We start from the raw sequence: 12,116 nt of genomic DNA, 5'->3' as shown, positions 1-12,116 counted from the left end.
AATTTTGAATTTTTCAGTAGTTCCGGGAAAAACAAAAAAAAATTAAGGAAAACGGTAATTTTTACATAAAATCAAATTTTGATATTGACGTAACTCTAAAACAAATCACCGTAAACACATGAAATTTTTACTGAATTACTAGAAATACTAGAATTTTCTACACTTGATAAAATTTTCAAAGTATTTCAAATCTTTTTAAGTTAATTATAGACATTTAAAATTTTTAATCCTTTTAGTTTTTTCTTTTATAAATGATAGTAAAATATCATTATTTTTGTAAAAAAGCCCCCAAATTTAATGCAAGGCTCCTAATATACTATTATTACGATAATTAAAAAATATTAAAAATACATCGTCACAATTTTTTTTATACCAAGTAAAGTTCAAATTTTGACAAAATTTATTTAATTGAAAATTTACAAATTCTTTGGCTGTTAAAAATGTATAAAACGTTTAACTTTTATAGTTAAGAATTTGAAAATTTAAAACAAGGTTCTGCGCAAGTATAGTTAATTCTGCGGCAAAATAATCTAAAAACTATACAAACATAGTTTTTTTTTTATATAGTTATCATTTTAAGTTCAAATTTGGATTAAATTACATATTAAATAACCAAGAATAACAATTTTAGATATTTTATTGAAATTTAAAAATATTATTCTTGGGTTGGGTACTTAAAATTTCTAGAGTATACTTTATATTCTAATATTACTAGTTAATGCCGTTATAATGATTTATATTAATACTTTATAATAAATTGTATATTACCTATTACCTACTATGAATGATTGAGTGAGTCGGGTAGGTACATAATGAATCTGATTGATTAATTTGGAATTTATTTTATATAGGTACTTACATTTTTTTATTTTTGAAATAATAGCAATATAATTAATATAGTATATAACTATAAAATATCCTAGACTGGCAAACTGCTCCGCTCAGAATCGTTTTTCGTATGCAATGATAAAATATCATTGAATTCAAATTTAATACCATCCATTACGGTAACTCACTTGTAAGCTTACTGTACAGCAGAGCGACATCTACTTGCCCGCTTGTTTTATTTATATATTGATGTCTATAGTTACAGAGAAAAGTAATTACTAATTTTATGAATGGATGTATGACAGAGTATATAAGATCATAATATGATTATATGAAACATGTATTTTATATTTTGTTACATAGAGCAACTCAAATAACTGTGTCAAAAATCTATACAATTTACAATTAAAGGAAATCAGGAAGCGGTAAATCCATGGACACTAGTCTCGAAGTAAAATAAAACAATTATAATAATGGTCCAAAAGCTCTGTTTTCTGTACCAATACTCGATATTATGCGTTACAGTACGATGCGTTATGTGATTTCTAGGAAAATGGTGTCTTAAATCATCTCATAAAAAAAAAAACCAAGGACTTCGTGTATATAGTAAAACAATTTCTGTTTACAATGATAATAATATGACATGTAATAATAATCATTGTATTGCAAAAGGAGGATATATTGAATAAATCCAATCGAACACTTCTTCGATGTTATAAGCTAGGCAAACCGGTCTGTTCACAGAGATTAATTCGGAATGCCTTACGTTTTGATTAAAAACTGCAACAGTTATATGGAGCACACATTATTGCCTATTTATATGTATTATTATTCAACCGTAGTCCATAAGTCATTCGTTTATTTGTGATTCGCTTACAGTACCTATGATCAATCATTTTGTGTATGCGTTTTCTCATTCTGGACATGTCGAAACGCGCAGTAGTATGGTATTTAGTTTTTACGTTCTTCGCCGATGCGCATTCCTTGGATCAAAAAGACAGTGAGATTGAATATTTGGAATTAGCACATTTCTTATATAATTTTATTTCAATTATTGTTTATCTATACATAGACGAACTGTGCAAAGTGATCACCAAGACCAACAACGATTTCACGTGTAAGCCTATCAACCAATGTCCGGTGGTTCTTCGTGCGGCTAAAGACCATGCGGCGTACCCAAAGATTTGCAGGTTCAACGGACGGACTCCGATCGTGTGCTGTCCAACTTCTCAAGACGCCCCCAGTAGAAATTCAACCGAAAGCGAGTGAAACATTGTCATTATTAATATCATTTTTGTTATTTATTATTACCGGCATCAACACTTAAATTTTGATACCAACTATATATAGTATAACATCCATTTCGTGTAGTGTGCAGAGAATACTATTCGTTGACTACTAAAGGCGGTGGAACTATCGATTCTGGCGGTTGTCGGCCGAAAAAGATTGTAAGCAAAAATCTTCTAACCATCGTCGGCGGAACCGAGGCCGAAGAAATGGAATTTCCTCACATGGCAAGTACCTTATTTGAATTCAAAATATAAATCAAGTATAACATACAATATTGATAGTGATTTAAATGTGTTCATCTCGTCAGTCATCACAATTTTAATTTATACCGTGGATATGGTATACGCCAATTCATACTCGGAATTCTATAATCATTAATGCTTTAAAATGTTTATATACCAAATATACACTTATACCTATATCATACATTTTTTCAACGTCTTTATGAACTACCACGGTACAAAAACAACGTATAAATATTGTCGGGTAATATTTTTATTTTTATAAGAGCTGCACAATATATTCCAAACGGTTTTGTCATACTGCAGGCAATATTATCGTTGCATAATAAAATAAATTCTACTGTTATCGTTTACCTGCAGTACTCCTATAGGTACTAAATTATTAAATCACCTATTTACATATCGAACATTCCATATCATTGCTATCCCCAAGGCTCAAATAATGACTGACAAATGGAATTAATATGTTATGTTTGTAATAATTAGTCATAAATATTCAGGTTATTTTAGGATTTGGAGAAAACATAAAAAATGTCGAATGGTCATGCGGTGGATCATTGATTAGCGATCGTTATGTTCTTTCAGCTGCACACTGTTCCGAAATTGGAAAAAAGTAAGTACTGCACAATGTGTAGATAACTTCTTTACTCGACATGTATTTATATTCATTGTTTTGGGCATACAGATATACATGCATTGTTGTAATTAATTCACTCATGGACGGGGCGAGGGGGGGGGGAAATCGGGGCAGTTGCCCCGGGCCCCGCAGTTCTTAAATTATATTTTATACTGTTCAGAGATTAGTTAGTTTGGGTAATATGTAATGTGACTGTTATTTATTTTGCCCGGGGCCCCGCAAATCCTAGCGCTGTTCCTGTTACTACTGCAGGGTTGAAATACAAAAATATTAATTCGTTGTTTTTTGAATGGAGCGAGAACAACATCATATTTTTTACGTAGTTACCAATATAAAGGGTTTTATTTACTTGTATTATTATAGTTTACTATACCTAAACTATATTTTTAAAGCAAAACTTAATTATTACGGAGCGCTCCAAACCAATAAAATCACCACGAAACAGTACAACATAAATTTATTAATATATTAGATGATATATTTTAAAGTAAATTTTAACTATACAATGTTTATTCTTACTTTAGAAGCCCAGTTAAATGGGCCTTATTAGGTGACAACGACTTAGGTTCTAACAAAGGAGCTGCAGATCCTCAAATTCGTGAAATCATCCAGCGCATCTTGCATCCAAATTATAAACCTCCATCGATGTACAACGACATCGGTCTGTACCGGCTAAGAACACCAGTCCATTTCAATCAATTTATCTTTCCGGCTTGTGTAAACACCGAAGTAGAACTAACCAATAAACAAGCAATCGCCATTGGTTGGGGAAGAACTAGTTCAGGTTTTATATATTTTTTTTGTAATCTTAAAAATATTATTGTGTAAAATATTTAAAGTTATTTTTAATTGGTTGATACCTAGCTGCATATCATATGCAGCTGAAAAACCAAAAGTATATAAATATAGACAATGTGTTAAATTAGCTGATTACATAGGTACCTAGTTGCATGTTTGAGGTCCATTCGTCCATCATCTGAATAAAAGTTCTAGTAGTTTAAAATTTTAATTAAAAAATATGTTCGTGTGGCAAGTACTCGTGGATGAAGCTATACTTCTTTCGAAGTTGTGTATTGATGAATATTGAATAATGCATTGTTCCATAAGAAATATGAAGAATAAATCTTATAGGCTTCTTCAACGATATATTATATTTTTGAATATCCATATCGTTTTGTTTTATGTGATAATGTGATATTGAATTTGAATCTATCAATATTTCGATTTATTAATATTTTTTTAAATTTTTTTTTTTTAAGTTAAACTTACTACTTCTTTATGGAGGGTAACAAAAAAGAAGGTTCAATAAATATAGATGTTATAGGACACAGTTATCAATGGCTACGCTCAAATCTATAGTGAACGTCTTTCTTTTTTGTTACCCTCCATAATCGATAAGTATAACTTCAAAAACAAAATTTATTTATTATGAAATTGTATGCCAAAAATAATATTACTTGTAAGTTTACGATAAAACTATACTTTTAATACGTTTGAATTAATTTTACATAAATATCTATGATTAAAATACTTTTAGTTCCATAATCATTAATTAATAATAGTATGGTTTCTACTAATCAACTTTTCTATTAGTATATTGTGGTAGTGTAATAATATTAAAGCAAATTTTTATTTTACATTTTGGACTTGAATTGGCTTCATAGCTTAAGCTGATTTATGAACTAATGACTTGGTTTGATTTCGAAATTTCAGCTAGTCAAACGAGTAATATTTTAATGAAAGTATCATTAGATTTGGTGGAACAAAATGACTGCAATCGCAGTTATTCGTCTTCCCTGAGTCCAAATTTGGAATTTGGAATAAATCCCAACAATCAGATTTGCGCCGGAAAACTAGAAGGTGGCAAGGATACGTGTCAAGTACAAAAATACTATTTAAATAATTAGGAATATCTATTATGGAACTTATTGATTAGGCACAATTTTAATGAACCAGGATGATTTATTTGTAAATTAATTTTAGCTCAAAAAATCCGTGGGATTAAAATAGTACATACTACAGGATTATACCATCATAGATTCATAGATTTTTGTAGTCTAAATCTATATGGACTATGATTTTATATTTTTATGTACTCTGAAATTGTAGTACCAAATTGTGCACCTGTCAAAGTGTCAATAGTCTTATACATTTTGTAACCTTTATAACGAATCTTACGTTAAGTACACTTGTACACAACTTAAATTATAATTTAATTCACTTCTGAAATTTCATTGATTGTATAGTATCTATAGTATCTTGAAACTTAACTTCCCTCTTCGGACAAAGTTTACCTCTACATCCTCCTCACACGAGATCTTGAAACCAGCTAAAGTGGATTACTCCCAAATTCAAAAATATTTAACATTCCATTTCAAAGTAATTGCGGTACATCTTTGTTTAATTGTTAACTATTATAGCGTACAATACTATTAATACTTATTTGTTTGTTTATAAGCTTCTGCACATGACAGTATGACATATTGACATTATATCGTCATAACAATTAGTGATTCTCATTTATTCGCAAACAAAAAATGTTTAGTTCACCTGTCATTCCTCCTAAATCGATTCCTATTATTGAATCTTAGAAAATCTTAAAAATCGTTTTGTGATTGATTTTTTGAATATTGTATGTGTCTAGGGCGATTCAGGTGGACCATTACAGATCGTTCATCCCAAATTCGAGTGTATGTATACACAAGTGGGTATTACGTCGTTTGGGAGACTTTGTGGTGAGCCAAACGCACCCGGAGTCTACACGAGGGTATCTAATTATGTGTCCTGGATCGATAGCGTCGTGTGGAAGTCTCCATGAATATTGCAATCAATAAATCAAAAAGTACTTATTGTTCAAAAATGCATTACTACAAAGCTAATTAATTTTTTTTTGTACTTGAGATATCGAAAAAAAATAAAAACAAATTTACTCGGCAAATGTTCTCCTCTTCATAGTATATGAACACTTTTTCTTATAGCTATGATGACTTGTAGCGTTATAGCCTTCTCGGTTCTTTCAGCATGCAAATTAGTTTTCGTTATGTTGTTCGTTTGTACTACTGATTACACAATTTCGAACGTGACGTCGTCCTCTAATTAATTATAAATTTAATTATTAATATGAATTAAACTAATGGCTAAAATAAAAAAAATTATTTATTACCTATTATAGTGGATCTAAATATAAATTGTATAAGTAAGTGCATGCTCTTCATGTTACAAATTTGTAAGATTAAGGCTAATTTTGCCACGGGAACTCCAAGTACCAGTTACGTCACCGTTAAAGCAGGTACCACTAATGTCATTGATTAAAAAGAAAATAAAGTCATAAAGATAACTGTATAATAAACAGTAAATATTAAAACATTATTAATAATAACCCTTTTTAAAAACGGCGGCAACATATTTAATATCTGAAAATATGACGCCAAACAAAACCACCGGTAGCGCTGAAAACATACAATGCCCCGTGTTGATAACAGAGAAATTCTTTGCGGCCACGGATCACGTCGGGCCCTATTATGTATTTATGTGTACGTAGAATAGAGATAAGATATTAAAACCGAATCGAGTGAATCGACATTCGTCAACAATAAATTATAGACTATAATTAATAGTTGTGTACGTCTTGTATCCACCTTGCTGTAAGTTATATACTTGAATTAAATATTAGTGAGGTCATCAATGACAATATAGGTAGTCGAGCATAATATATGAATTTTTATTTCTTGTTTTTACTATAGTTTAATAATACAAAATAATATTTTACAAGATGCCATTAAAGTATTCAATTTTACTGCCGACGTATAATGAAAAAGAAAATTTACCTGTTATAGTTTATTTAATCCACAAATACTTGGAAATTAGGTAATATTTATTTAGTACATATTATAATGTATAAAATAAGATACTATTTCTAATCAATTATGTTATAATATTAAAGATAACATTTTATTAAATATATTACATTAATCATAAATACTAGTATTTTAAAATGCTATTGTTAATAGGTTTGTGCTTAGAGATGACAATTACTCGTGATGAACCTTGTGCATATTTGAAAATTGTTTTTCATTCATACACTTAAGGAGCTTATTGTATAATATGTATAATTAAATTAAATAAACTGATATAATTATGTATAGTAGTATAGTACATATAACTAAATGTAGATTAAATTCCTACATTTTTCAGAAATATAAATTCAGTATTAAATGCAAATATCTAAATAAATATGAACTATTTCTTTAATAATAATTTTAGCATGATCATTTTTCATTCACATCTACAAATTATGAGTGTTATCAATAATTCCAGATCCCTATTCAAATCTATAGATGTTTTAAACTATGAAACCAGCTCTTAAAGGTGGTGACCATACCCACAAAAAACACATTTAAAATTATGATATTCATTACTTAGCTCAGAATCTTACAAACTAACAGTTTGTGTATTTAAATTTTAATCTAAATTCTTAAATTCTAAAATAGCCTAGAGAATTATTATTTTTATTAAAATTTTTCCAATTCTCTTATGATATATAATTTGTGATACCATTGGTTATAGTGAGATAGAATATGAAATTATTATTATTGACGATGGCAGTCCAGATGGAACTTTAGAAGTAGCCAAACAACTTGAAACTATATATGGAAAAGATAAAATTGTAAGACATAAATAGATTTTAAAATAAACCTTAATTAATCATAAATCTTGTTAAGTTATTAAGACCCAGAGGAAAAAAACTTGGTTTAGGCACTGCGTATATTCATGGAATGAAACATGCCACCGGGGATTTTATTATTATAATGGATGCTGATCTGTCACATCATGTAAGTTAAAATTCATTAGATTTATTACTTATTTGTATTTCATTATATCTACATTTTTTTAGCCAAAATTTATACTGGATTTTATAATAAAACAAGCTGAACAAGATTATGACGTTGTTACTGGATCACGATATATTGGCAATGGAGGAGTCTCAGGTTGGGATTTTAAAAGAAAGTTAGTTAGTCGTGGTGCTAATTTTGTTAGCCAAATATTGTTGAGGCCCAAAGTGTCTGATCTTACTGGTAGTTTTAGGTACTATTTTTTTTATATAATATCAAATGCTTAAAAAAATGTGGTAGTACATTTAAAAATGTATATTGATTACAGATTATATAAAAAGCCAGTTTTGGAAAAACTGATAGAATCATGTATATCAAAAGGATATGTTTTCCAAATGGAGATGATGGTACGTGCAAGGCAACTAAATTATACTATTGGTGAAGTTCCAATAACCTTTGTAGACAGAGTTTATGGGGAATCTAAATTAGGAGGATCAGAAATTTTTCAGTTTGTTAAGTCTCTGCTATATTTATTTGCTACTACATAAAATATTTCAGCATAAAAATTAATATTATATATCATTCATACAAAGTTATTTGCTAATGTTATAAACGGAGTTTCATTGGATAATCACTATTAATGCTATTGTTTATGGCCAGTGGTTTTACAAACTGTAGTTCACGGTCTCCTGAGGGTTTGTGACACTCATGTTCATAATTTTTTATAAAAAAATTATGTGTGTAATAAATAATTTTAAATTTGTATGTTTTTATGTACCTACTTCTGTAATTACTAATTTTTAATATTAAATTAGTATAAAAATATTGATTATAACAACGAGAGATATTTTATTGAAAAAATCCATAATTTATTTTAAGTTATTATATTAACTGAATCATAGAGACGTTAGTAAATCATAATATTACCAAATATTTTAAGCAAATTAAAACTAAATTGTATAATTTGAATAGAAATATATGTAAACTATTTTAACATAATTATAATGAATACTTTTTTATTAGCTGTACTAACATTAGATGAAACTTAAGTTAAAAATCATAGCAGACTATTAAATATTTTTCTTCTTTAAGGAAAATTTATGAATAATTAATATGTTTTTATTATTAAGTATCCATGCTAACAAAAATTTAATGAAAAATTTGCTATTATATTTTTTTCATGTATCCAGCTCAAAAACACATTTATGTTAAAAAATTGAGTATTTGCGTAAAATTGAATTTGGATATATTTGTTTATATTATGTAATAACCTATTTTTCAAATATTTATCATTTATTATATCAAGACAAATGCAACAAAATAATTTTAATTGACCCAGTTAAATTCTAATATATTTTATCATATTAGATAAATATTAAATTGAACATTAACATTAACAACAATTAGCCAGGTGGCCATCCTAGTTGGCGACCACCAAGAACATGCAAATGTAAATGATAAACTGATTGAGCCCCATCCTTTCCATTATTAACTACCAAACGAAAACCATCATTCAATCCTTGTTCTTTTGCTACTTTGCTTGCTACCAACATTAAGTGACCAAGTAACTGAAATCAAAAATATCTTTTATTATTATTTTAATATATTTCTGAAGGTACATTTTAGAAATTTTTAAGGGGATAAAGTATTATCATAGGCGAAACTACGGATCAGGCCACTAAGGACATGGCCTGACTTAATACTTAAAGGATAATATACTGATATAATAAAATTTAACTAAAAACTTATTTTATAATTAAAATTTTTTTTCATATTTTTCATTTTGCCATGTCCTAATATAATTTTCTAGTTTCGCCTATGAGTATAATGGTAATAATATATGTTTTAATTATCCAAGTTAAATACCGTTTCATCAGAGCTGTCAGCAGCAGATAACATTTCAATTGGTTTCTTCGGTATTACCAAAAAATGAACAGGTGCTTGAGCATTGATGTCATGAAATGCAACACACTAATAAAAAAAGAAAAATTATTAAAGGGGTGAAGGGGACAAAGCTTCTCATGGCTTTAGTTCACAATAATAATCATAGCCCTCTAAATTTTTAAATGGATTTTTGTCTATAAGTTGTGGTTGTATTGTAATAATTATTTGAATAAATTGAATAACAAGTATAATAAATGAAATTAATGTTTTGTCATTTTAAATATTATATTATTAGGAAACTTAGTTAAATCTTTTGTATTTGAATTTTATAATAGATAAGCAATTGCAGAGAATTTCAAATTAAAGTGTTAGAAAAATATGCACTTTTTTGAAATGGGGGAAAACGTTTTATGTCCAAACAAAAAATTCCACGATTATTACATAAGATATTTGATTGCTTGCAAGACTTATTCTTTAATGGTTTATCACGGAAACTATTCACAAAAGCAAAAAAGTATTATGTTGTGAAAAACTATATAAAAAAAGAAATTTTCATTTACCAAATAATAAATGAAGGACAACTTTTTTATTGACAATACTTTTTAAAAAATATTTCTTTTTAAGCTACTAACAGAGTTGTTTTCATTGCCAATAGTAACCTGTAGATAAGTACTAAAAACATAAGTAGTAAATAGCTATAAATACAGTGATGTAGATACACTGATACACAGTTAATCTTATTAATTTATCATATTAATAACATAATATTACTACTTCACTAGTTACACTTACAAGATCGTCTTCGTATATGAAATTACATGGTATTTCCTTCCTAACAATTTTACCAAAAATTGTATCACCGCCAGGAGTAGCGATTGCAGATTTTTCCACCTCTGACATTTTGAATCTAGGACCAGAAAATGTTGTAAAATTATAACTACTTGTTCGATAACTACACTTAGATATATTGCTTATTTGTACTAAAGATACAAAGTGCAGTAATTTTCGACTGAGAGCGAACATTGGCTAGTCATGAGAGCTATTAATGCTCTTAAAATTTAAAATATTAAATGATAAATAAAATTATGGGTGAAAAAATCCTTATCAAAATTAAACAGAAAAGTTTCCAATATGGCAATATGATGTGCGTTGTTGCCAAATTATTGGAAACTCTTTAGATCATAATATGAAAAATATTACACTATCTAGTATCATAGAACAATAGTATTTTATTAAAAAAAAAAATAGTACCACGATATTAGATAATAATATATTAATATATACAGCTGGCGCTGCGCAGGCTACTGGACATTGGACACTGGTTAGTGGTTACTCAATACGGCAGCGGCATTATTGTTGATGAGTGCAGATGACTACAACACTGTCTACTTGATGTCCATTGCCGGCGTTTATCCTTGATTACCGTCTGCGAGAATTTCTACTAGCGCTCAAGCGGAAATTAATATAGTTAAATAATGTTTATGAGGTTTATTATATGTTCATTGTTCATGAACCATATTATTATATATAATAATATATTACTATTTATTTTCATTTCCATAAAATATTTACAAGTGTTATAACTTATAACTTATAAGTTATAACACTTCTATAACTTATAACCATAGAATATCATAGCTAAATAGCTGTAATATAGTGCATCTAGATTTAGCTGTGATTCTTCCAATGATGAACAACTGATTTTTGGGGATACACAGTGGGCATCATTTTGGAGACAAAAATCCTATACTGCGTTGAGTAACCATCTGCTGTACGCTACACCCATTAGATTTGTTGTCTTACAAGTGCGTAATATATCAAATTTACACTTAGCAGATCACGTTTAATCCCATTAGTTGAAAAATTTAAGTAAATCCACCTACTAACTTGACGGTGACCATCTTTATCTTTGTTTGTATGTGGGTTTTTTACGATAACTTAGTTTTTAAGTGAGTCATGAGTATTTATAATTTACGCCTTTTTATATTCGTATAACTTGCTGCAAAATTGAACTATCGTAAACAACCCACATACAAATACAAATAATGTTGTCAACATCAAGTTTCATAATAAGTCGTTTTACTCTAATTTGTAAACTAACAGAGTTAAACGTGATATGCTGAGCGTAAATTTGCAATATTATGCATTTATAAAACAGAGACAACAAAAGGTTGTGTAGCGTCCTCTTAAATCGTGTCAACTGTCTTAATTATAATTGTATAATTATTATTAAAATTGTATTTATCGATGCTAGAACCAATAAACCGTTCTACGATGATAATATGGCAATTGAAAAAAACCTAAAAGTTCATAATATAATAGGACAAGTACCAGAAAATAAGGTTATTTGATACTTTAAGTAAGTATATAGTAAGAATAACCTTGAATACTAATTACTAATTA

General features: G+C 28.4%; 4 protein-coding genes across 6 annotated transcripts; 3 read left to right on the top strand and 1 right to left on the bottom strand.

The window, feature by feature from the left end:
* The first annotated feature begins 588 nt into the window (after positions 1–588).
* LOC149057698 (uncharacterized) lies at positions 589–3,661 on the top strand. The gene is made up of 5 exons (XM_089224954.1): positions 589–1,828; positions 1,901–2,089; positions 2,200–2,342; positions 2,871–2,973; positions 3,522–3,661. Exons 1-4 carry the CDS (start codon positions 1,732–1,734, stop codon positions 2,886–2,888), a joined length of 447 nt encoding a protein of 148 aa, XP_089081080.1. The 5' UTR covers positions 589–1,731; the 3' UTR covers positions 2,889–2,973; positions 3,522–3,661.
* On the top strand, positions 2,934–5,815 carry LOC149057697 (serine protease snk-like). Its single transcript, XM_089223475.1, has 4 exons — positions 2,934–2,973; positions 3,548–3,781; positions 4,711–4,877; positions 5,642–5,815. The coding sequence occupies exons 1-4, from the start codon at positions 2,934–2,936 to the stop codon at positions 5,813–5,815; spliced, it is 615 nt and encodes a 204-aa protein (XP_089079601.1).
* Positions 5,816–6,486: 671 nt separating this feature from the next.
* Positions 6,487–8,828, top strand: Dpm1 (Dolichyl-phosphate mannosyltransferase subunit 1). Its single transcript, XM_015519462.2, has 6 exons — positions 6,487–6,641; positions 6,741–6,864; positions 7,564–7,663; positions 7,719–7,829; positions 7,892–8,082; positions 8,158–8,828. Exons 2-6 carry the CDS (start codon positions 6,770–6,772, stop codon positions 8,375–8,377), a joined length of 717 nt encoding a protein of 238 aa, XP_015374948.1. The 5' UTR covers positions 6,487–6,641; positions 6,741–6,769; the 3' UTR covers positions 8,378–8,828.
* Positions 8,829–9,103: 275 nt separating this feature from the next.
* Positions 9,104–11,120, bottom strand: HINT1 (histidine triad nucleotide binding protein 1). Of its 3 annotated transcripts, none has more exons than XM_015519529.2 (4): positions 10,965–11,120; positions 10,506–10,620; positions 9,696–9,800; positions 9,104–9,397 (listed from the first exon to the last, which is right to left on the bottom strand). In XM_015519529.2, the coding sequence occupies exons 2-4, from the start codon at positions 10,611–10,613 to the stop codon at positions 9,233–9,235; spliced, it is 378 nt and encodes a 125-aa protein (XP_015375015.1). In that variant the 5' UTR covers positions 10,614–10,620; positions 10,965–11,120; the 3' UTR covers positions 9,104–9,232. The 3 variants fall into 3 exon arrangements, with proteins under 3 accessions (XP_015375015.1, XP_015375022.1, XP_015375008.1); XM_015519536.2 differs by having other exon boundaries at positions 10,968–11,096; XM_015519522.2 differs by lacking the exon at positions 10,965–11,120 and having other exon boundaries at positions 10,506–10,892.
* Between the last annotated feature and the right edge of the window lie 996 nt (positions 11,121–12,116).

Source organism: Diuraphis noxia, unplaced genomic scaffold, assembly GCF_037042655.1.
Source record: "Diuraphis noxia isolate RWA-SAM2 unplaced genomic scaffold, SU_Dnox_SAM2 contig0003, whole genome shotgun sequence".
Taxonomy (NCBI): domain Eukaryota; kingdom Metazoa; phylum Arthropoda; class Insecta; order Hemiptera; family Aphididae; genus Diuraphis; species Diuraphis noxia.
Note: the sequence above shows the minus strand (reverse complement) of the source record. Positions and strands in the feature narration are given on the sequence as shown.

Coding starts and splice junctions, on each gene's coding strand:
- LOC149057698 (XM_089224954.1), top strand. CDS start 1,732: ATGCGTTTTCTCATTCTGGACATGTCGAAACGCGCAGTAGTATGGTAT. Junction 1,829..1,900: donor TTCCTTGGATCAAAAAGACA/GTGAGATTGAAT, acceptor ATCTATACATAG/ACGAACTGTGCAAAGTGATC. Junction 2,090..2,199: donor CAGTAGAAATTCAACCGAAA/GCGAGTGAAACA, acceptor CATTTCGTGTAG/TGTGCAGAGAATACTATTCG.
- LOC149057697 (XM_089223475.1), top strand. CDS start 2,934: ATGTTCTTTCAGCTGCACACTGTTCCGAAATTGGAAAAAA. Junction 2,974..3,547: donor TGTTCCGAAATTGGAAAAAA/GTAAGTACTGCA, acceptor GGGCCTTATTAG/GTGACAACGACTTAGGTTCT. Junction 4,878..5,641: donor GTGGCAAGGATACGTGTCAA/GTACAAAAATAC, acceptor GTATGTGTCTAG/GGCGATTCAGGTGGACCATT.
- Dpm1 (XM_015519462.2), top strand. CDS start 6,770: ATGCCATTAAAGTATTCAATTTTACTGCCGACGTATAATGAAAAAGAA. Junction 7,830..7,891: donor ATGCTGATCTGTCACATCAT/GTAAGTTAAAAT, acceptor ACATTTTTTTAG/CCAAAATTTATACTGGATTT. Junction 8,083..8,157: donor GATCTTACTGGTAGTTTTAG/GTACTATTTTTT, acceptor TATTGATTACAG/ATTATATAAAAAGCCAGTTT.
- HINT1 (XM_015519522.2), bottom strand. CDS start 10,736: ATGTTCGCTCTCAGTCGAAAATTACTGCACTTTGTATCTTTAGTACAA. Junction 9,801..10,505: donor TCATATACGAAGACGATCTT/GTAAGTGTAACT, acceptor TTTTTTTATTAG/TGTGTTGCATTTCATGACAT. Junction 9,398..9,695: donor CTGACAGCTCTGATGAAACG/GTATTTAACTTG, acceptor TTTTGATTTCAG/TTACTTGGTCACTTAATGTT.